General features: G+C 51.2%; 1 protein-coding gene and 1 long non-coding RNA gene across 2 annotated transcripts in view; one reads left to right on the top strand and one right to left on the bottom strand.

The window, feature by feature from the left end:
* PLEC (plectin) overlaps positions 1-23,755 on the bottom strand; it is a 624,499-nt gene that overhangs the window by 163,383 nt on the left and 437,361 nt on the right. The window contains 1 exon segment of the mRNA XM_075581086.1: positions 17,691-17,752. Within this exon segment, the coding sequence (XP_075437201.1) occupies positions 17,691-17,752 (62 nt within the window).
* Positions 9,267-17,459, top strand: LOC142474996 (uncharacterized). Its single transcript, XR_012790661.1, has 2 exons — positions 9,267-11,636; positions 16,415-17,459. It is a non-coding gene; the product is annotated as an uncharacterized LOC142474996 (long non-coding RNA).

Below are 23,755 nucleotides of genomic sequence, written 5' to 3' on the forward strand. Positions count from 1 at the left end.
ACAGAGGGACACAATCCATGGGCGTGGGTCCCTTCTATCTGTCCCAATGTCGCCCCGCAGACAGAGGGACACAATCCATGGGCGTGGGTCCCTTCTATCTGTCCCAATGTCGCCCCGCAGACAGAGGGACACAATCCATGGGCGTGGGACCCTTCTATCTGTCCCAATGTCGCCCCGCAGACAGAGGGACACAATCCATGGGCGTGGGACCCTTCTATCTGTCCCAATGTCGCCCCCAGACAGAGGGGCACAATCCATGGGCGTGGGACCCTTCTATCTGTCCCAATGTCGCCCCGCAGACAGAGGGACACAATCCATGGACGTGGGACCCTTCTATCTGTCCCAATGTCGCCCCCAGACAGAGGGACACAATCCATGGACGTGGGACCCTTCTATCTGTCCCAATGTCGCCCCCAGACAGAGGGACACAATCCATGGGCGTGGGACCCTTCTATCTGTCCCAATGTCGCCCCCCAGACAGAGGGACACAATCCATGGGCGTGGGACCCTTCTATCTGTCCCAATGTCGCCCCCAGACAGAGGGACACAATCCATGGGCGTGGGACCCTTCTATCTGTCCCAATGTCGCCCCCAGACAGAGGGGCACAATCCATGGGCGTGGGACCCTTCTATCTGTCCCAATGTCGCCCCCAGACAGAGGGGCACAATCCATGTGCGTGGGACCCTTCTATCTGTCCCAATGTCGCCCCCAGACAGAGGGACACAATCCATGGGCGTGGGACCCTTCTATCTGTCCCAATGTCGCCCCCAGACAGAGGGGCACAATCCATGGGCGTGGGACCCTTCTATCTGTCCCAATGTCGCCCCCAGACAGATGGACACAATCCATGGACGTGGGACCCTTCTATCTGTCCCAATGTCGCCCCCAGACAGAGGGACACAATCCATGGACGTGGGACCCCTCTATCTGTCCCAGTGTCGCCCCGCAGACAGAGGGACACAATCCATGTGCGTGGGACCCTTCTATCTGTCCCAATGTCGCCCCCAGACAGAGGGACACAATCCATGGACGTGGGACCCCTCTATCTGTCCCAGTGTCGCCCCCAGACAGAGGGACACAATCCATGGGCGTGGGACCCTTCTATCTGTCCCAATGTCGCCCCCAGACAGAGGGACACAATCCATGGGCGTGGGACCCTTCTATCTGTCCCAATGTCGCCCCCAGACAGATGGACACAATCCATGGACGTGGGACCCTTCTATCTGTCCCAATGTCGCCCCGCAGACAGAGGGACACAATCCATGGACGTGGGACCCTTCTATCTGTCCCAATGTCGCCCCCAGACAGAGGGACACAATCCATGGGCGTGGGACCCTTCTATCTGTCCCAATGTCGCCCCCAGACAGAGGGACACAATCCATGGGCGTGGGACCCTTCTATCTGTCCCAATGTCGCCCCCAGACAGAGGGACACAATCCATGGGCGTGGGACCCTTCTATCTGTCCCAATGTCGCCCCCAGACAGAGGGACACAATCCATGGGCGTGGGACCCTTCTATCTGTCCCAGTGTCGCCCCCAGACAGAGGGGCACAATCCATGGACGTGGGACCCTTCTATCTGTCCCAATGTCGCCCCCAGACAGAGGGGCACAATCCATGGACGTGGGACCCTTCTATCTGTCCCAGTGTCGCCCCCAGACAGAGGGACACAATCCATGGACGTGGGACCCTTCTATCTGTCCCAATGTCGCCCGCAGACAGAGGGACACAATCCATGGACGTGGGACCCTTCTATCTGTCCCAATGTCGCCCCGCAGACAGATGGACACAATCCATGGACGCGGGACCCTTCTATCTGTCCCAATGTCGCCCCCAGACAGAGGGGCACAATCCATGGGCGCGGGACCCTTCTATCTGTCCCAATGTCGCCCCCAGACAGAGAGACACAATCCATGGGCGTGGGACCCTTCTATCTGTCCCAATGTCGCCCCCAGACAGAGGGACACAATCCATGGGCGTGGGACCCTTCTATCTGTCCCAATGTCGCCCCCAGACAGAGGGACACAATCCATGGGCGTGGGACCCTTCTATCTGTCCCAATGTCGCCCCCAGACAGAGGGACACAATCCATGGGCGTGGGACCCTTCTATCTGTCCCAATGTCGCCCCCAGACAGAGGGGCACAATCCATGGGCGTGGGACCCTTCTATCTGTCCCAATGTCGCCCCCAGACAGAGGGACACAATCCATGGGCGTGGGACCCTTCTATCTGTCCCAATGTCGCCCCCAGACAGAGGGGCACAATCCATGGACGTGGGACCCTTCTATCTGTCCCAATGTCGCCCCCAGACAGAGGGACACAATCCATGGACGTGGGACCCTTCTATCTGTCCCAATGTCGCCCCCAGACAGAGGGACACAATCCATGGACGTGGGACCCTTCTATCTGTCCCAATGTCGCCCCCAGACAGAGGGGCACAATCCATGGACGTGGGACCCTTCTATCTGTCCCAGTGTCGCCCCCAGACAGAGGGGCACAATCCATGGGCGTGGGACCCTTCTATCTGTCCCAATGTCGCCCCGCAGACAGAGGGACACAATCCATGGACGTGGGACCCTTCTATCTATCCCAATGTCGCCCCCAGACAGAGGGACACAATCCATGGACGTGGGACCCTTCTATCTGTCCCAATGTCGCCCCGCAGACAGAGGGGCACAATCCATGGACGTGGGACCCTTCTATCTGTCCCAATGTCGCCCCCAGACAGAGGGACACAATCCATGGGCGTGGGACCCTTCTATCTGTCCCAATGTCGCCCCCAGACAGAGGGACACAATCCATGTGCGTGGGACCCTTCTATCTGTCCCAATGTCGCCCCGCAGACAGAGGGACACAATCCATGGACGTGGGACCCTTCTATCTGTCCCAATGTCGCCCCCAGACAGAGGGACACAATCCATGGACGTGGGACCCTTCTATCTGTCCCAATGTCGCCCCGCAGACAGAGGGGCACAATCCATGGACGTGGGACCCTTCTATCTGTCCCAATGTCACCCCCAGACAGAGGGACACAATCCATGGACGTGGGACCCTTCTATCTGTCCCAATGTCGCCCCCAGACAGAGGGACACAATCCATGGGCGTGGGACCCTTCTATCTGTCCCAATGTCGCCCCGCAGACAGAGGGGCACAATCCATGGGCGTGGGACCCTTCTATCTGTCCCAATGTCGCCCCCAGACAGAGGGACACAATCCATGGACGTGGGACCCTTCTATCTGTCCCAATGTCGCCCCCAGACAGAGGGACACAATCCATGGACGTGGGACCCTTCTATCTGTCCCAATGTCGCCCCCAGACAGAGGGGCACAATCCATGGGCGTGGGACCCTTCTATCTGTCCCAGTGTCGCCCCCAGACAGAGGGGCACAATCCATGGGCGTGGGACCCTTCTATCTGTCCCAATGTCGCCCCGCAGACAGAGGGACACAATCCATGGACGTGGGACCCTTCTATCTATCCCAATGTCGCCCCCAGACAGAGGGACACAATCCATGGGCGTGGGACCCTTCTATCTGTCCCAATGTCGCCCCCAGACAGAGGGACACAATCCATGTGCGTGGGACCCTTCTATCTGTCCCAATGTCGCCCCGCAGACAGAGGGACACAATCCATGGACGTGGGACCCTTCTATCTGTCCCAATGTCGCCCCCAGACAGAGGGACACAATCCATGGGCGTGGGACCCTTCTATCTGTCCCAATGTCGCCCCCAGACAGAGGGACACAATCCATGTGCGTGGGACCCTTCTATCTGTCACAATGTCGCCCCCAGACAGAGGGACACAATCCATGGACGTGGGACCCTTCTATCTGTCCCAATGTCGCCCCGCAGACAGAGGGACACAATCCATGGGCGTGGGACCCTTCTATCTGTCCCAATGTCGCCCCGCAGACAGAGGGACACAATCCATGGGCGTGGGACCCTTCTATCTGTCCCAATGTCGCCCCCAGACAGAGGGACACAATCCATGGGCGTGGGACCCTTCTATCTGTCCCAATGTCGCCCCGCAGACAGAGGGACACAATCCATGGGCGTGGGACCCTTCTATCTGTCCCAATGTCGCCCCCAGACAGAGGGACACAATCCATGGGCGTGGGACCCTTCTATCTGTCCCAATGTCGCCCCGCAGACAGAGGGACACAATCCATGGACGTGGGACCCTTCTATCTGTCCCAGTGTCGCCCCCAGACAGAGGGACACAATCCATGGGCGTGGGACCCTTCTATCTGTCCCAATGTCGCCCCCAGACAGAGGGACACAATCCATGGACGTGGGACCCTTCTATCTGTCCCAATGTCGCCCCCAGACAGAGGGACACAATCCATGGACGTGGGACCCTTCTATCTGTCCCAATGTCGCCCCCAGACAGATGGACACAATCCATGGGCGTGGGACCCTTCTATCTGTCCCAATGTCGCCCCGCAGACAGAGGGACACAATCCATGGACGTGGGACCCTTCTATCTGTCCCAATGTCGCCCCGCAGACAGAGGGGCACAATCCATGGACGTGAATCCCTTCTATCTGTCCCAATGTCGCCCCGCAGACAGAGGGACACAATCCATGTGCGTGGGACCCTTCTATCTGTCCCAATGTCGCCCCCAGACAGATGGACACAATCCATGGACGTGGGACCCTTCTATCTGTCCCAATGTCGCCCCGCAGACAGAGGGACACAATCCATGGACGTGGGACCCTTCTATCTGTCCCAATGTCGCCCCCAGACAGAGGGACACAATCCATGGGCGTGGGACCCTTCTATCTGTCCCAATGTCGCCCCCAGACAGAGGGACACAATCCATGGGCGTGGGACCCTTCTATCTGTCCCAATGTCGCTCCGCAGACAGAGGGACACAATCCATGTGCGTGGGACCCTTCTATCTGTCCCAATGTCGCCCCCAGACAGATGGACACAATCCATGGACGTGGGACCCTTCTATCTGTCCCAATGTCGCCCCGCAGACAGAGGGACACAATCCATGGGCGTGGGACCCTTCTATCTGTCCCAATGTCGCCCCGCAGACAGAGGGACACAATCCATGGACGTGGGACCCTTCTATCTGTCCCAATGTCGCCCCGCAGACAGAGGGACACAATCCATGGACGTGGGACCCTTCTATCTGTCCCAATGTCGCCCCCAGACAGAGGGACACAATCCATGGGCGTGGGACCCTTCTATCTGTCCCAATGTCGCCCCCAGACAGAGGGACACAATCCATGGGCGTGGGACCCTTCTATCTGTCCCAATGTCGCCCCGCAGACAGAGGGACACAATCCATGTGCGTGGGACCCTTCTATCTGTCCCAATGTCGCCCCCAGACAGAGGGACACAATCCATGGACGTGGGACCCTTCTATCTGTCCCAATGTCGCCCCCAGACAGAGGGACACAATCCATGGGCGTGGGACCCTTCTATCTGTCCCAATGTCGCCCCCAGACAGAGGGACACAATCCATGGACGTGGGACCCTTCTATCTGTCCCAATGTCGCCCCCAGACAGAGGGACACAATCCATGGACGTGGGACCCTTCTATCTGTCCCAATGTCGCCCGCAGACAGAGGGACACAATCCATGGGCGTGGGTCCCTTCTATCTATCCCAATGTCGCCCCCAGACAGAGGGACACAATCCATGTGCGTGGGACCCTTCTATCTGTCCCAATGTCGCCCCCAGACAGAGGGACACAATCCATGGACGTGGGACCCTTCTATCTGTCCCAATGTCGCCCCCAGACAGAGGGACACAATCCATGGGCGTGGGACCCTTCTATCTGTCCCAATGTCGCCCGCAGACAGAGGGACACAATCCATGGGCGTGGGTCCCTTCTATCTATCCCAATGTCGCCCCCAGACAGAGGGACACAATCCATGGACGTGGGACCCTTCTATCTGTCCCAGTGTCGCCCCCAGACAGAGGGACACAATCCATGTGCGTGGGACCCTTCTATCTGTCCCAATGTCGCCCCGCAGACAGAGGGACACAATCCATGGACGTGGGACCCTTCTATCTGTCCCAATGTCGCCCCGCAGACAGAGGGGCACAATCCATGGACGCGGGACCCTTCTATCTGTCCCAATGTCGCCCCCAGACAGAGGGGCACAATCCATGGACGTGGGACCCTTCTATCTGTCCCAGTGTCGCCCCCAGACAGAGGGACACAATCCATGGACGTGGGACCCTTCTATCTGTCCCAATGTCGCCCCCAGACAGAGGGACACAATCCATGGGCGTGGGACCCTTCTATCTGTCCCAATGTCGCCCCGCAGACAGAGGGACACAATCCATGGACGTGGGACCCTTCTATCTGTCCCAATGTCGCCCCCAGACAGAGGGACACAATCCATGGACGTGAATCCCTTCTATCTGTCCCAATGTCGCCCCCAGACAGAGGGACACAATCCATGGACGTGGGACCCTTCTATCTGTCCCAGTGTCGCCCCCAGACAGAGGGACACAATCCATGGACGTGGGACCCTTCTATCTGTCCCAATGTCACCCCCAGACAGAGGGACACAATCCATGGACGTGGGTCCCTTCTATCTGTCCCAATGTCGCCCCGCAGACAGAGGGACACAATCCATGGGCGTGGGACCCTTCTATCTGTCCCAATGTCGCCCCGCAGACAGAGGGACACAATCCATGGACGTGGGTCCCTTCTATCTGTCCCAATGTCGCCCCGCAGACAGAGGGACACAATCCATGGGCGTGGGACCCTTCTATCTGTCCCAATGTCGCCCCGCAGACAGAGGGACACAATCCATGGGCGTGGGTCCCTTCTGTCTCTCACAATGTCGCCCCCAGACAGAGGGACACAATCCATGGACGTGGGACCCTTCTATCTGTCCCAATGTCGCCCCGCAGACAGAGGGACACAATCCATGGGCGTGGGTCCCTTCTATCTGTCACAATGTCGCCCCCAGACAGAGGGACACAATCCATGGGCGTGGGACCCTTCTATCTGTCCCAATGTCGCCCCCAGACAGAGGGGCACAATCCATGGACGTGGGACCCTTCTATCTGTCCCAATGTCGCCCCCAGACAGAGGGGCACAATCCATGGGCGTGGGACCCTTCTATCTGTCCCAATGTCGCCCCGCAGACAGAGGGACACAATCCATGGACGTGGGACCCTTCTATCTGTCCCAATGTCGCCCCGCAGACAGAGGGACACAATCCATGGACGTGGGTCCCTTCTATCTATCCCAATGTCGCCCCCAGACAGAGGGACACAATCCATGGGCGTGGGACCCTTCTATCTGTCCCAATGTCGCCCCGCAGACAGAGGGACACAATCCATGGACGTGGGACCCTTCTATCTGTCCCAGTGTCGCCCCCAGACAGAGGGACACAATCCATGGACGTGGGACCCTTCTATCTGTCCCAATGTCACCCCCAGACAGAGGGACACAATCCATGGACGCGGGACCCTTCTATCTGTCCCAATGTCGCCCCCAGACAGAGGGACACAATCCATGGACGTGGGACCCTTCTATCTGTCCCAGTGTCGCCCCCAGACAGAGGGACACAATCCATGTGCGTGGGACCCTTCTATCTGTCCCAATGTCGCCCCCAGACAGAGGGACACAATCCATGGACGTGGGACCCTTCTATCTGTCCCAATGTCGCCCCCAGACAGAGGGACACAATCCATGTGCGTGGGACCCTTCTATCTGTCCCAATGTCGCCCCCAGACAGAGGGACACAATCCATGGACGTGGGACCCTTCTATCTGTCCCAGTGTCGCCCCCAGACAGAGGGACACAATCCATGGGCGTGGGACCCTTCTATCTGTCCCAATGTCGCCCCCAGACAGAGGGACACAATCCATGTGCGTGGGACCCTTCTATCTGTCCCAATGTCGCCCCCAGACAGAGGGGCACAATCCATGGACGTGGGACCCTTCTATCTGTCCCAATGTCGCCCCCAGACAGAGGGACACAATCCATGGACGTGGGACCCTTCTATCTGTCCCAATGTCGCCCCCAGACAGAGGGACACAATCCATGGACGTGGGACCCTTCTATCTGTCCCAATGTCGCCCCCAGATAGAGGGACACAATCCATGTGCGTGGGACCCTTCCATCTGTCCCAATGTCGCCCCCAGACAGAGGGACACAATCCATGTGCGTGGGTCCCTTCTATCTGTCCCAATGTCGCCCCGCAGACAGAGGGACACAATCCATGTGCGTGGGACCCTTCTATCTGTCCCAATGTCGCCCCGCAGACAGAGGGACACAATCCATGGACGTGGGACCCTTCTATCTGTCCCAGTGTCGCCCCGCAGACAGAGGGACACAATCCATGGGCGTGGGTCCCTTCTATCTGTCCCAATGTCGCCCCGCAGACAGAGAGACACAATCCATGGACGTGGGACCCTTCTATCTGTCCCAATGTCGCCCCCAGACAGAGGGACACAATCCATGTGCGTGGGACCCTTCTATCTGTCCCAATGTCGCCCCGCAGACAGAGGGACACAATCCATGGACGTGGGACCCTTCTATCTGTCCCAATGTCGCCCCGCAGACAGAGGGACACAATCCATGGACGTGGGACCCTTCTATCTGTCCCAGTGTCGCCCCGCAGACAGAGGGACACAATCCATGGACGTGGGACCCTTGTTGCAGTTGGAGCGGCAGGTTTGATAAAAACATCTCCGTGTCCCCGTGGATTTTGCCACAACCACCACGAGATTCCTCCCTTGCTAAGGGTCGGTGTGTGCAGTGACTATGGGGAGGAGGGGAACCCTCAGCTGTTAGACAGGAAGTCTTTAACCACTACACTTCCTGCTGCTAAACTGGTTAACCCCTTCTCCAGAGACTACAACATCCAATTCTAGAAATGGACATTGCGCGCGAAGACCCCCAAGGAAAGGGTGTCCGACACGAGGGATTCCTGCCAGTGAGAAGGGGGAAGCGAGGTGAGCTAAACCATTGTAACGTCAAGTCACCCTGGAAGAGACGAACCCTATTACTGTAATAAGCTTTCACTGAGCCCATTGATTTATTATCAATCTCAGGGGAGGGGGGGAAACAAACAATACAAGATGGCTGTTTGACATTACAATGTAAGCTGGACTCCCCTCAAGAGTTGTGGTGAATGGAACATTCCAAGAGACAGGTTAAAGAGAGGTGGGCTCACTGTGTCCATAGGAACAAACTGAGCCAATCAGAACGCTCCTTTTCTGCAAGGCCAATGATAAGATAATAAGTGTCCCCAAATGGAGCGTTTTGATTGGACGCCCTCGGCCCTGAGTTAGCATGGTTTATTGATAGCCACGTTGCTGAAAGTGTTACTCAGAGCGCTGCCCTCCACTTCCTCCGTGCCCACGGTGACTCAGCGGGTCGCGCTGGCAACCGCGCGCATGTTCCTGTGGCGGATCAGTGATGGTAACGCGTTGCTATGTGGGCAGGGTCACTGAGCGCTGACTCGGCGCGGCCTGGGGGTTTGGGAAGGTGCAGAGGCCTGAGCGGGACTCCCTCTGAGGGGGTGCGATGACATCACAGGATGGGCCTGGGGCACCGAACACAATGACACGGCGACTAGTCACTGGAATAATAGGACGCCGCCATTATAATAGGAAGCCGCCATTAACGCCCAAAGCCAACAAAGGATTACAAGATTAAAGTGTGTCTGGAAGCGCCCCACTGGGACGGCCCCGGTGTAACGGCTGGATCTGCGGTGACGCTCTCACCGGCTCAGCTGGAACTCCTCCCGTGTTATGTAACACGGAGTACCCCGGGGAGCAGTGGGGAGCAGCACGTCTGTATGCGGCCGGGGTACACCCCGCTACGGCTCCGTGTGCAGCTTGTTACACACTTCCCTGCGTGTGTGACCTGCGTGTGTGAGGCGCTGTAGTGTGTGACGTGCGTGTGTGAGGCGCTGTAGTGTGCGACGTGCGTGTGTGAGGCGCTGTAGTGTGTGACGTGCGTGTGTGAGGCGCTGTAGTGTGGGACGTGTGTGTGTGTGAGGCGCTGTAGTGTGCGACGTGCGTGTGTGAGGCGCTGTAGTGTGCGACGTGCGTGTGTGAGGCGCTGTAGTGTGCGACGTGCGTGTGTGAGGCGCTGTAGTGTGTGACGTGCGTGTGTGAGGCGCTGTAGTGTGTGACGTGCGTGTGTGAGGCGCTGTAGTGTGCGACGTGTGTGTGTGAGGCGCTGTAGTGTGTGACGTGCGTGTGTGAGGCGCTGTAGTGTGTGACGTGCGTGTGTGACGTGCGTGTGTGAGGCGCTTTAGTGTGTGAGGCGCTGTAGTGTGCGACGTGCGTGTGTGAGGCGCTGTAGTGTGCGACGTGCGTGTGTGAGGCGCTGTAGTGTGCGACGTGCGTGTGTGAGGCGCTGTAGTGTGCGACGTGCGTCTGTGAGGCGCTGTAGTGTGTGAGGCGCTGTAGTGTGCGACGTGCGTGTGTGAGGCGCTGTAGTGTGTGACGTGCGTGTGTGAGGCGCTGTAGTGTGGGACGTGCGTGTGTGAGGCGCTGTAGTGTGCGACGTGCGTGTGTGAGGCGCTGTAGTGTGCGACGTGCGTGTGTGAGGCGCTGTAGTGTGCGACGTGCGTGTGTGAGGCGCTGTAGTGTGTGACGTGCGTGTGTGAGGCGCTGTAGTGTGCGACGTGCGTGTGTGAGGCGCTGTAGTGTGCGACGTGCGTGTGTGAGGCGCTGTAGTGTGTGACGTGCGTGTGTGACGTGCGTGTGTGAGGCGCTGTAGTGTGTTGATGAAATAAGTTTAGTTATATATTTTCTGTATTAAAAGTAGAATAGCAATACAAGTATATACACATGTATTATATATATTCAGCACCCAACTGGTTAACATGTTATAAGTTCAACATGCTGCTTTCATGCTGCTTTCATGAAAGGCTCATGGTCAGCTTGGAAATCAGAGTTCACATATGGTTATAATTGTATAAACAGTATGTAGGTATCAGTGTCTCGGGGTCCTGTCTGCCAGCAGAAGGTCCCTAGGGGTTTTTACCTCCTAAGGAAATCAGTCTGTTTAATCAGGAGAGAAAGAGACATTGATTGATGAGTTCTTTGTTCAGAAAAGTATAAGAATCATGGGTAATGTAGTTTAAACTACTACCCTTCTGTATTTTGAACTGACAAGTAAGAGTATGTATGTATCTTTGCTATGTAAAAGCTTATTGAAGATTGAAAGCTGATTGAAGAATAAACTGCTGATATATTTGAACTGAAACTGAGTCCTGATTTTCTGAAGAAGAAACTTTTGTAACATAATGGTGGAGAATGCAGCGGGCATGGACTAACAGCTAAAAGGAATAAAAAGGTGAGAGTTATCGTGTCTCCCAAAAGGAGAGAGGGTTTCCATAGACCTTATTCCTAGTCTGTAAACGTTGCCCATGAAGATCCGGAATTGAAAGACTTCATTCAAGGAAATTGGTTCCAGTTCAGGAGGAAGATTTGGTATACCGTGAGGATAAAGGAAAGACGTCTGTTATTTTGTGAAGTACAAAGACCAAGGAAAGAGACAAATCAGCAACCCAAGGTCGCCTGGTTACTTCATTTGGGCCCGGAATAAGGCGGGGTGTCTCTTGAGCAAAGATACAGAAGAAAAAGGGGTGCTATATAGTGGAGGAGTGCACGCTTCCACTTCAGAACCCCTGTAACGGTACGTTATTCGTTACTTACATACTGAAGGAGGGTAGTCACGATAATCAAATTTAAAGTTTTTTTTAGTCCATATATTGATTATCGTTTGAAAATGGACTGGCTTAAGAGAAAAGCCTCCAAATATTCTTTGGATACCAACATCTCTGGGGGTAATCCTTTGGATATTTGGGATGATTTTATGTTGTTTGTCTTAGATGGAATTAAAGAAGTAGAAGGGAGAACATTTGAAATGTTTAAAGATGAAAAGAAAGTAGGCTTGTTAGCTAAAGGTTTTATAGATACTTCAAATGCAATGCAAGAGTGTTATAAAAAGGAAAGTGATGGTTGTATTGTATGTACTCAGTCTAAAGACAAGAGGGATATATTGATGGGGGCAATAATGGGTGTAACCACGAACAGTACTTTAAATATGTCTACACCACGTGGTCCACAATCTATGCCTCGCTTGTCTAGACTCAGTACTCCAAGAGTACCTGCTTATAATCAAATGTCTGATTTAATGAGTAAAATAGTAAATGCCATTGACAACCTAGATCAGGTTCTGGATAATATGACTGTTATTGAAACAGTTGAGACAGGTACTTCAGAATCTGCTGAGGAGTCACCTCAGGTACAAAAAATGAAAGTGCGTATAGGACCATTAAAAGAAGCTCTTGGTCAGAATCGCCTCACTGTTGATCTACTGCGGGCAGCAGTGCGAGCTTTGAGTGACGATGCTGAAAAATTGCAAGAGGTTCAAAAAGACACTATTCGCAGTGTGGGTGATTTAATAGACCGCACTGAGGTATTGTGGAAAGTTACTGATCCTCTATCACAGGGAATACAAGTATTAGAAGGTACTAAGTATGCAGAAGAAAAAGTTAATTGGGATTTGCTAAAATCTGATTTGTCCAATCATTTGCATACTGTGACAGGCTCTTCTAATTTGGACAATCTAAAAATGTCCAAGTTGGTAAAAGACTTTCCTAAGTATGATGAGAAAAAAGGTCCATTTTACAATTGTGGTATTTTTGAAGGAGAAATAACAAAAAGAGGGTTTGACAATGTTGATGCATACAAAATGTTGTTAATTTGGTTACCAGCTGCCCTTAGTTCATGGGTAAAATCTAAATTTGAAACAATGATACAAAATCAAATTTTGCAAGATGATGAGGCACAGTGGGGAAAAGGAGATGATGATGAAGTGTTAAAAAACATTTTCCCTTCTGAGACTCAAAGATTGCTATTGGTAGTACAGAGTGCTACGGGAGTTGAGAGACTGCTCCCTAATGTTCTGGACTCTTTTAAAATAAATAAAGAGGATGACATGAGAGTTTGTGCTAGTATGTGGACTAAGGCATGGTGTTTAATAAATAGCAAAGATCCTGCTAAAATGACAAAAGATGATGATAAGCAATGTGTTATTGAATTTGTCAGTAAAATTCAGGGGTTATCAGATGTAGTAAAGTTTAGAGCATTTGACTCACCTAATGTGGATCATGCTGCATCACAGATTTTGGAGGCTCGAATGCTTTTTCAAAATAAGGGCATGGAAGCAGCCAAAGTCTTTGCTTATCAAGGTTTTGAGGATGAAGGATTTGGTCAAGTATCTTATGTAGCATCAAGAGGTAGATCTGCTAACCGTGGGGGGTTCAAAGGCTCTCAGGGAAAAGGGCAGGGATGGAACAATCAGAGAAATCAATCTGCTGATAATGCACAAAATCAGGAGTGTGTGTGTTTTTACTGTAATAAACCAGGTCATTTTAAAAGAAATTGTTACAAGTTTCAGGCAGACCAGGAAAACAAGGGTAAGGAAAATGGGCTTAACCCAGCATACAAGAAACAGGGACATGCCCAAACTTACAATAATCAAGTACAGTCAGTGCATGCTATCAGAAGCGAAGAGAAAAATGTCATTCCTTCCGCTCCTTCAGCATCCACTTGTACTATTAGTGAATACCAGGCATGCAGGGATGAGATCATGTTAATAAAGGCTCGTATGGATGAGGCTGATCAATGCAAGTCTGGTGAAAGAATTGTAAAGGGATTAGTTGCTTCAGCATAGGGGTGTGGTCCTCCCATTGATCCTTTGTCGTACCTTACAGAAATTACTCTAGGGGGAGATGGCAGACCATATATACAAGGAACAATGGAGGGGAAAAGACTGGAGTTTTTAGTGGACACTGGGGCTTCAGTGTCTCTCACAAAAGAGAATATAGCCATAGATGATAGCAACACATCTATTACATTATCTTTGTGAAGCATTGATGCAAGCAGGCTTAAAATTGAACACACAAAAAGTACAGCTGCTGCAGTCAAAAGTTGCTTTTTTGGGAGTGGATATTACAGATCAAGGTAAATCTCCACGACAAAAACGTGTAGAAGCAGTACAATTGTTACCTAGGCCACTTACAATAGGTGATCTTCGGAAGTTTCTAGGATTAGTTAACTTCAGTAGAGAGTTTATCATGAATATGGCAGGAATTGCCAAACCATTGTATGATCTTTTAAAAGGTTCACAATTGCAGGACACGTTACTCTGGACAGATGTAACTGAGCAAGCATGGGTTCAGCTTAAACGGGAACTCAGCCGAGCCCCAACATTAGCTGCACCTGTGATAGATTCACCTTATATCATACAGTGTCATGCAGGGAAAGAATCTATTTCTGCAGTGCTTTTGCAAAAACAATACAAAGAAGAGAGGATATTGGGATACTTCTCTCGCTTAATGACACCAGTTGAGAAGGGGATGTATGAATGTGTTAAACAATTAATGGCTATTAATTGGGCTTTAGAAGCAATGGAACACATAATAGGATTTGGGACTGTTATAATCCAAACACCACATACACCTTTAAAACTTCTCCAGTCCCGCACAGACATGGCAGTACATTCTGCTAGATTAGCTCAGTGGGTATTAAAATTACAGGATCGACTCTTAACGGTAGAGAGTAGCACAAAATTTGTTTTACCTGAGCTAATGAATTTTTCTGGGACTCCTCATGATTGTCAGGAAGCAGTAGAGGAAGAGGCATGGTCTCCATTCTCCAAACAAATGAAGCCGGACGGAGTATCATTGTTTGTAGATGGGGCACGCTTTTTCTATGAAGGGCAGTACAAAACAGGTTTTGCTATTTTGAATCCTGACACGCAAGAAGTCTGGAAATATAGACTTCCTGGAGGGATGTCAGCTCAAAGGGCAGAATTAGAGGCAGTTAAGAAAGCCATCAATATGGGTTATGAACACTGTAACATCTTTAGTGATAGTGGGTATGTAGTTAAATCACTTACACTACATTTACCTGTATGGTCCAAGCGTGGTATGGTGGACTCTCAAAATAAACCATTGGCTCATGGTGTAATATTGCAAGAACTCTTTGATCAAGCTGCTAAAACACCTGACAGGTGTAGTATCATAAAGGTTAAAGCGCACCAGGTCACAAAAGATTATGAGTCTATCAATAACAATCTCGTAGACAAAGCTGCTCGAGAAGCTGCTTTGGTAGGAGAATTGTTATATCCTGAACACATAATTCTTGCAGTTACCCTTAAAAGAGAAACACTAGGAGAACCAGTTGCAGATTTAAAGCTATTGCAACAACAGCAGGAATCTATGTTAAAAAGGGACTATACACTACATAAAGAAACAGGCTTATGGGGATCCATAAGAGATGATGGTACTCTGTCCATATGTTCCAAAAGGGATCTTAAAGGAACTAATTCAATTCAATCACTGTCAATTGGGTCATATAGGAATTCAATCTTTAAAAGAAATTATCATGGCTAAATTTGAGGGTGAAAATATTGAAAAAAGGTGTCAGGAAGTATGTGAGGAATGCTTAATTTGTGCTCAATTCAATCCAAGGCCCAAAGGACAGAGACCTGTATTACAGCGAGTGCCTTTGGCAGGTGGTCCCTGGGAATCTATTCAAATTGATTTCATAGGTCCTTTACCAGCAGCTCCAGGAGGGCTACAGTATTGTCTTGTAATAGTGGATATATTCTCCAAATGGGTAGAAGCTATTCCACTAACCAACAATACTGCTCTAAGTACAGCCAAAGCTTTGTGGAAAGAAGTGTTTTCAGTTTGGGGATTTCCAAGAGTAATTGAATCAGATAATGGGCCACATTTCATAGGTGAAATTATGAAACATTAATGTTCCCTGCTGGGGATCCAGCAGCGGTTTCATGTCCCATATCATCCGCAGTCAGCTGGGATAGTTGAAAGAATGAATAGAACATTGAAATCAAGACTTAAAAAGATGTTAGCAGAATATGGCAAACATTGGGTTAATCATTTACCAGGAGTTCTTATGTCTATTCGAGCAACACCCAATGCAAGAACACAGTTAACTCCTCATGAGTTAATGACTGGAAGGCGGATGCCTTTAGTTTTTCCATCAGAACCTCAAGTTTCGGGACCATTAAAGATGGCCACCGAGCATACTCAATGGTTATCTGTATTGCAAGGTCAGTTAGCTAAACTTTTACATTTTGCGGCAGAAAACATCGCTCCCAGAGAAAATGGGGATGTAAAAGTAAATCCAGCTTATAAGTTTCTTCCAGGAATGAAAGTTATGGTAAAAACTTTCAGGAAACCTGGCCCATGGCATGCAGGTTGGGAAGGACCTTATACTATTCTTAAGAAAATGGGTCAAACTGTTCTACAAATACAACGTGTTAATACCAAACCAAAAGCAAGTGCTTCAATGTTGGTACATATTGATCAATGTAAACTAGTTCTGAAGGTCAAGGGTTAAAGAACAATGATACTGTTTTATTTTTTTATGTTACAGATGACTTTTAACATTGGACAATGGACTGTACGACCATTTGGATATGAAGCATTTATGATGCAGGAAGGGTATAAGCGAATACCTGATTCAGAACAATGTTCAGATGAATTCATTCCAAAGAAACTTTTACCAAAGAAAGAAGCAAAACAACGGAAGATCTGGAACTGGGGGACCTCAGTATACAGAACAATGACATTATTATTATTATTATTGTGCAGTACAATGGTTTCTTTGGGGACAGCAATGGAATGTGAAGAACAAACTAATCTTGTTGAATGTATGAAATATCCTTATGAGTGTGTCTTAACAGGAGTTTTAAGTGATAATAGCAATGATACACGGTTTTGTAGAAGGATAGGAGGGGTTAATCAAATAATCCAGGGAGTAGTAAGAGTGAATAATATGGAATGTTGAAGTTTTAATAGGACAAAACTAGTAATAATTAGGTTAAACATGACAAAAACAAATACTAACATTTGGGCAGACTATGATTCTCAAGCAAATTGTTTAATTACAAGATCAGCTTATAAGAAATGATACTTACAGTATCAAAGAGGGGCTTGATGAAATAAGTTTAGTTATATATTTTCTGTATTAAAAGTAGAATAGCAATACAAGTATATACACATGTATTATATATATTCAGCACCCAACTGGTTAACATGTTATAAGTTCAACATGCTGCTTTCATGCTGCTTTCATGAAAGGCTCATGGTCAGCTTGGAAATCAGAGTTCACATATGGTTATAATTGTATAAACAGTATGTAGGTATCAGTGTCTCGGGGTCCTGTCTGCCAGCAGAAGGTCCCTAGGGGTTTTTACCTCCTAAGGAAATCAGTCTGTTTAATCAGGAGAGAAAGAGACATTGATTGATGAGTTCTTTGTTCAGAAAAGTATAAGAATCATGGGTAATGTAGTTTAAACTACTACCCTTCTGTATTTTGAACTGACAAGTAAGAGTATGTATGTATCTTTGCTATGTAAAAGCTTATTGAAGATTGAAAGCTGATTGAAGAATAAACTGCTGATATATTTGAACTGAAACTGAGTCCTGATTTTCTGAAGAAGAAACTTTTGTAACATGTGTGACGTGCGTGTGTGAGGCGCTTTAGTGTGTGAGGCGCTGTAGTGTGCGACGTGCGTGTGTGAGGCGCTGTAGTGTGCGACGTGCGTGTGTGAGGCGCTGTAGTGTGCGACGTGCGTGTGTGAGGCGCTGTAGTGTGCGACGTGCGTCTGTGAGGCGCTTTAGTGCGCTCGCCGCTGGCGTTTCCTCACCTTGATGAGATGCTTGTTCACCCATTTCGTGAAGGTTTTCTTCTGCACTCTGTCCCTCTCATCTGTAACAAAGATAGCAAGAAGGAGGGCGTTAGGATATGGGGAGCGGTATGATATGGGGGGCGGTATGATATGGGGAGCGTTAGGATAGGGGGGCGTTAGGATAAGGGGAATGGTATGATATGGGGGGCGGTATGATATGGGGGGGTGTTAGGATAAGGGGAATGGTATGATATGGGGGGCGGTATGATATGGGGAGCGTTAGGATAGGGGGGCGTTAGGATAAGGGGAATGGTATGATATGGGGGGCGGTATGATATGGCGGGCGGTATGATATGGGGGGGTGTTAGGATAAGGGGAATGGTATGATATGGGGGGCGGTATGATATGGGGAGCGTTAGGATAGGGGGGCGTTAGGATAAGGGGAATGGTATGATATGGGGGGCGGTATGATATGGGGGGCGGTATGATATGGGGGGCGGTATGATATGGGGGGCGTTAGGATAGGGGGGCGTTAGGATAAGGGGAATGGTATGATATGGGGGGCGGTATGATATGGCGGGCGGTATGATATGGGGGGGTGTTAGGATAGGGAGGCGTTAGGATAAGGGGAATGGTATGATATGGGGGCAGTATGATATGGGGGGCGTTAGGATAAGGGGAACGGCATGATAGGGGGGGCGTTAGGATAAGGGGGCGGGCGTTAGGATAAGGGGGCGGGCGTTAGGATAAGGGGCGGGCGTTAGGATAAGGGGGCGGGCGTTAGGATAAGGGGGCGGGCGTTAGGATAAGGGGGCGGGTTAGGATAAGGGGGCGGGCGTTAGGATAAGGGGGGGCGTTAGGATAAGGGGTGGGGGGGCGTTAGGATAAGGGGGGCGTTAGGATAAGGGGTGGGGGGGCGTTAGGATGTCCAGTGCCGCACGCAGAGTTATGACTGGAGCGTATCTCACAGACTCCTGGGTCCTGAGAATTAATCCCAAATTCATTCATATCCCTTTGCGGTTACCATTGTTTGTTATTCTGCGCAGGATATTAAAACTGTCGCTCTAGTCACATTGTTAAACATGAATTTTACTCAACGCGAACACTGCAGCCGCCTCTCTCACTAATCCTTCCTGACCTGTGATAAGTACCTCAGTATTAGGAGATAACCTTATTTATTGGGACTAACAATTGATATTATACAAGCTGTCTTCCTCAGGACAAGCCTGATACCCAGTACTCATTTACTCTACACGCTCGCTCACACAGCTATTTCTATTTAACCCAGGACGTTTATTACAAACACCAGAAAAGCTTTTAAACTCAGAGAAAAGAAACATTTGAATCAGATACAGATATGTTCCCACATTTATATTCCACAAAAGCTTGTTTTAAATATACTTAGTACAGCAAACACTCACGCCTGCGCCTGCCAGAGCTCAACTCACGCCTGCGCCTGCCAGAGCTCAACTCACGCCTGCGCCTGCCCGAGCTCAACTCACGCCTGCGCCTGCCAGAGCTCAACTCACGCCTGCGCCTGCCAGAGCTCAACTCACGCCTGCCCGAGCTGAACTCACGCCTGCGCCTGCCAGAGCTCAACTCACGCCTGCGCCTGCCAGAGCTCAACTCACGCCTGCGCCTGCCAGAGCTCAACTCACGCCTGCGCCTGCCTGAGCTCAACTCACGCCTGCGCCTGCCCGAGCTCAACTCACGCCTGCGCCTGCCCGAGCTCAACTCACGCCTGCGCCTGCCCGAGCTCAATTGGGATTACTGTAAGTAGAACCATAATTTGTAATGAAGGATTATTTATCCCCATTCCCATATAACCCGGGTGTATAAAGCCCATATAACCCGGGTGTATAACGCATCTATTAGAAATAGTCTGAATGTAGAGGCTCACGTGAGGAATCCAGGAGGAAAGTGTGAGGATAGAAGTATTTACTACCCGAGAAAGGAGGAGCAGCAGATAACATAACATCTCAGGCGCATCGAGTGAGTAAGTAAGTAAGGTGAAGGCGCCACCAATGGTGTATTAGAACGGGGCGGGACGGGAGACAAGGTCACGCAGACGGGAGACAAGGTCACGTAGACGGGAGACAAGGTCTGTAGGTCAAGCGGAGAAAATTCTGCTCAACTACTACCAGTGTGTACATAGTGAGGACTGGGGATACACCGCATGGGGGTTTGTTACCGGCTTTCCAACCTCCTGGGGTCGGGGTTAGGACCTGATGAAGGACCCCGAGAGGATGGAAAGCCTGTAACATCTCAAATACTTCTTGGTCCAATAAACGGTATCATACCCCATCCTCCCTCTCCCTCCTCTGTTACTACATGGAAGAAAGGGCCTACACAGCGACCACCCTACTTTGCCGGCGGCCCACCCTACTTTGCCAGCGACCCACCCTACTTTGCCAGCGGCCCACCCTACTTTGCTGGAGACCTATGCTACTTTACCGACGACCCACCCTACTTTGCCGGAGACCCACCCTACTTTGCCGACGACCTATCCTACTTTGCCGGTGACCCACCCCTCTTTGCTGGTGACCTACCCTACCTTGCCGGCGATGCACCCTTTGTTTGCTGGCACATCCTGTGTTTCTTTGTTCTCAGCACTAAGCAAACAGTCTTATCAAATCACCAGATCCGTCTCGATCAAAACAAATAGATAAAACCTGCAGAGTATTTGTTTCCCGGGCAAAGGTCAAAGTTTGAAACCCAATATTAAAAAGCCTGGTTCTACGGGAGTGAGGACATTGAGCCTATTACCCACGCGCGGGCATTAGGTCACTTTGTCCTGGCAAGGGCATTAGGTCACTTTGTCCTAGGACTTTGCTAGGCAAGGACAGGAAGAAAATGCTTCACAGAATGAGACCCCCAAATGCAGTAGACCCCCCAATGCAGGAGACCCCCTTACTGGGCTCAGATACCACGGGGGTCCTGAGGCGAAAGGGTCACTGTGATATCGCAGAGCGGGTCAGGGCGACGGTGCAGAGCGGGTCAGGCGATAGTGCAGAGCGGGTCAGAGTGACGGGTCAGGCGATAGTGCAGAGCGGGTCAGGGTGACGGGTCAGGCGATAGTGCAGAGCGGGTCAGGGCGACGGTCAGGGTGACGGGTCAGGCGATAGTGCAGAGCGGGTCAGGGTGACGGGTCAGGCGATAGTGCAGAGCGGGTCAGGGCGACGGGTCGGGGGGCGATCTTCGCTCACACGTGGGTATTATTGGATCTGACGATTTGAACCTGATTATCAGCGGGTGGCAGGGGGATGACAGGCGGGTGACGGGGATGACAGGCAGGTGACGGGGATGACAGGCGGGGCCGCTGTCACTTAAGCCCTCTCCCCTTTGAAGTCTCTTTATACACTTAACCCTTTCTCTGCAAGTGAGGCTATCGCAATGCATTTCAAGCCCTTCTGGCATCAAAGGGGTTAACCCATTCAGTGCATTTCAGCGCTCTCTGATAGAGAAGGGGTTAACCCATTCAGTGCATTTCAGCGCTCTCTGATAGAGAAGGGGTTAACCCATTCAGTGCATTTCAGCGCTCTGATAGAGAAGGGGTTAACCCATTCAGTGCATTTCAGCGCTTTCTGATAGAGAAGGGGTTAACCCATTCAGTACATTTCAGCTCTCTCTGATAGAGAAGGGGTTAACCCATTCAGTGCATTTCAGCGCTCTCTGATAGAGAAGGGGTTAACCCATTCAGTGCATTTCAGCGCTCTCTGATAGAGAAGGGGTTAACCCATTCAGTGCATTTCAGCGCTCTCTGATAGAGAAGGGGTTAACCCATTCAGTGCATTTCAGCGCTCTGATAGAGAAGGAGTTAACTCATTCAGTGCATTTCAGCTCTCTCTGATAGAGAAGGGGTTAACCTATTCAGTGCATTTCAGCACTCTCTGATAGAGAAGGGGTTAACCCATTCAGTGCATTTCAGCGCTCTGATAGAGAAGGGGTTAACCCATTCAGTGCATTTCAGCGCTCTCTGATAGAGAAGGGGTTAACCCATTCAGTACATTTCAGCTCTCTCTGATAGAGAAGGGGTTAATCCATTCAGTGCATTTCAGCGCTCTCTGATAGAGAAGGGGTTAACCCATTCAGTACATTTCAGCTCTCTCTGATAGAGAAGGGGTTAACCCATTCAGTGCATTTCAGCGCTCTCTGATAGAGAAGGGGTTAACCCATTCAGTACATTTCAGCTCTCTCTGATAGAGATGGGGTTAACCCATTCAGTGCATTTCAGCTCTCTGATAGAGAAGGGGTTAACCCATTCAGTGCATTTCAGCACTCTCAGATAGAGAAGGGGTTAACCCATTCAGTGCATTTCAGCGCTCTCTGATAGAGAAGGGGTTAACCCATTCAGTACATTTCAGCTCTCTCTGATAGAGATGGGGTTAACCCATTCAGTGCATTTCAGCTCTCTGATAGAGAAGGGGTTAACCCATTCAGTGCATTTCAGCGCTCTCAGATAGAGAAGGGGTTAACCCATTCAGTGCATTTCAGCGCTCTCTGATAGAGAAGGGGTTAACCCATTGAAAGCATTTCAGGCCCCACCCACCCCGAGAGGGAACAAGGAATGTGAAGAATCCCAGGGAGAGAGGGAGAGCCAGGTACAGAGGGCAGAGAGGCCTCCCCCTCCCCCACACCTACCCCCCCCCAACACCTATCTCATCTCCCCCATACACCTATCCTATCTCCCCCCCCTACACCTACCCCACCCCCCCCATACACGTATCCCATCTCCCCCATTCACCTATCCTATCTCCCCCGTACACCTACCCCACACCCCTAACACCTACCCCATCCTCCCATACACCTACCCCCCCATACACATCCCATTACACCTACCGCATCCCCCCATACACCTACCCCATCCCCCCCACACACACACACACCTATCTCCTGCGGGAGGGAGAGAAAGGCCCTGAGAATAGAGCCCCCCCCCCCCCACCTGGCCTAGCGCCTGCCACCCCCCCACACCCCCCACCCCAGAACAGCTGACTGTGCAACATATAAGGACTCCGATCCGGGGAAGTTCTGTGCTGGGTTTGAATCCGCCCCCCAAATCTGGGAAAAGCCCCAATATCTCCCATTCTTTCTCCTGGTCCCAGCGACAAACAGCGAGCGCTAAAAACCCTCACGTTATCCAATGACAAGTCAGGACAGTGCATCACGTGTCACACTGCAACATGCACACGCTACATGGATACAAACATGTCAGCATACATCATTTACTTCCCTGGGGGGGGGAAATCTTCCCTAGCGAGGGGACGACATCACCACAGCAAATAAAGCGGCACCGAGATGAACGTGTTCGGTTCCGGACGCGCCGTGGCTGACGCTGGTAAAATGGCGCATGGTCCGCAGATAAAACATATCGGGAGAGACCGAAAGACGTCAGCCTGGCCAGCACGGGGACGCGTGCGAGAGTGAGGGGTTGTGTGTGTCACTGAAAGAGTAGTGGGTCCATGGAACAGCCCACGGGCGGAGGTAATTACTGGCTCAGTCTCCAGTGTTACTTCCCGTTAAACCGTCCACCAATAGGAGGCCGCCATGTCATCCCCCGTGTCGCCTTCGCGGCTTCCGATTGGAACAGGGGATCTGCAAGAATTGGCTAAGGGGGAAAGCATTCGGTATCTCGGGGACACGTGGGGATGCCCCCCCCCCCCCGGGACAGGACAGGGTTTCCAGTGAGTACGACTAGGACAGGACAGGGTTTCCAGTGAGTCAGACTTGAACAGGACAGGGTTTCCAGTGAGTCCGACTAGGACAGGACAGGGTTTCCTGTGAGTCCGACTAGGACAGGACAGGGTTTCCAGTGAGTCCGACTAGGACAGGACAGGGTTTCCAGTGAGTCCGACTAGGACAGGACAGGGTTTCCAGTGAGTCAGACGAAAGTATGAAATTGTACCACTCAAAACCGCAAAGAAATCTCACAACAGCAAACACAGCCCCCACATACCGTACACTGACAGCACACACAGCCCCCACATACCGTACACTGACAGCCCCCACATACCGTACACTGACAGCCCCCACATACCGTATACTGACAGCACGCACATACCGTACACTGACAGCACGCACAGCCC

Source organism: Ascaphus truei, chromosome 2 (assembly GCF_040206685.1).
Source record: "Ascaphus truei isolate aAscTru1 chromosome 2, aAscTru1.hap1, whole genome shotgun sequence".
Classification (NCBI taxonomy): domain Eukaryota; kingdom Metazoa; phylum Chordata; class Amphibia; order Anura; family Ascaphidae; genus Ascaphus; species Ascaphus truei.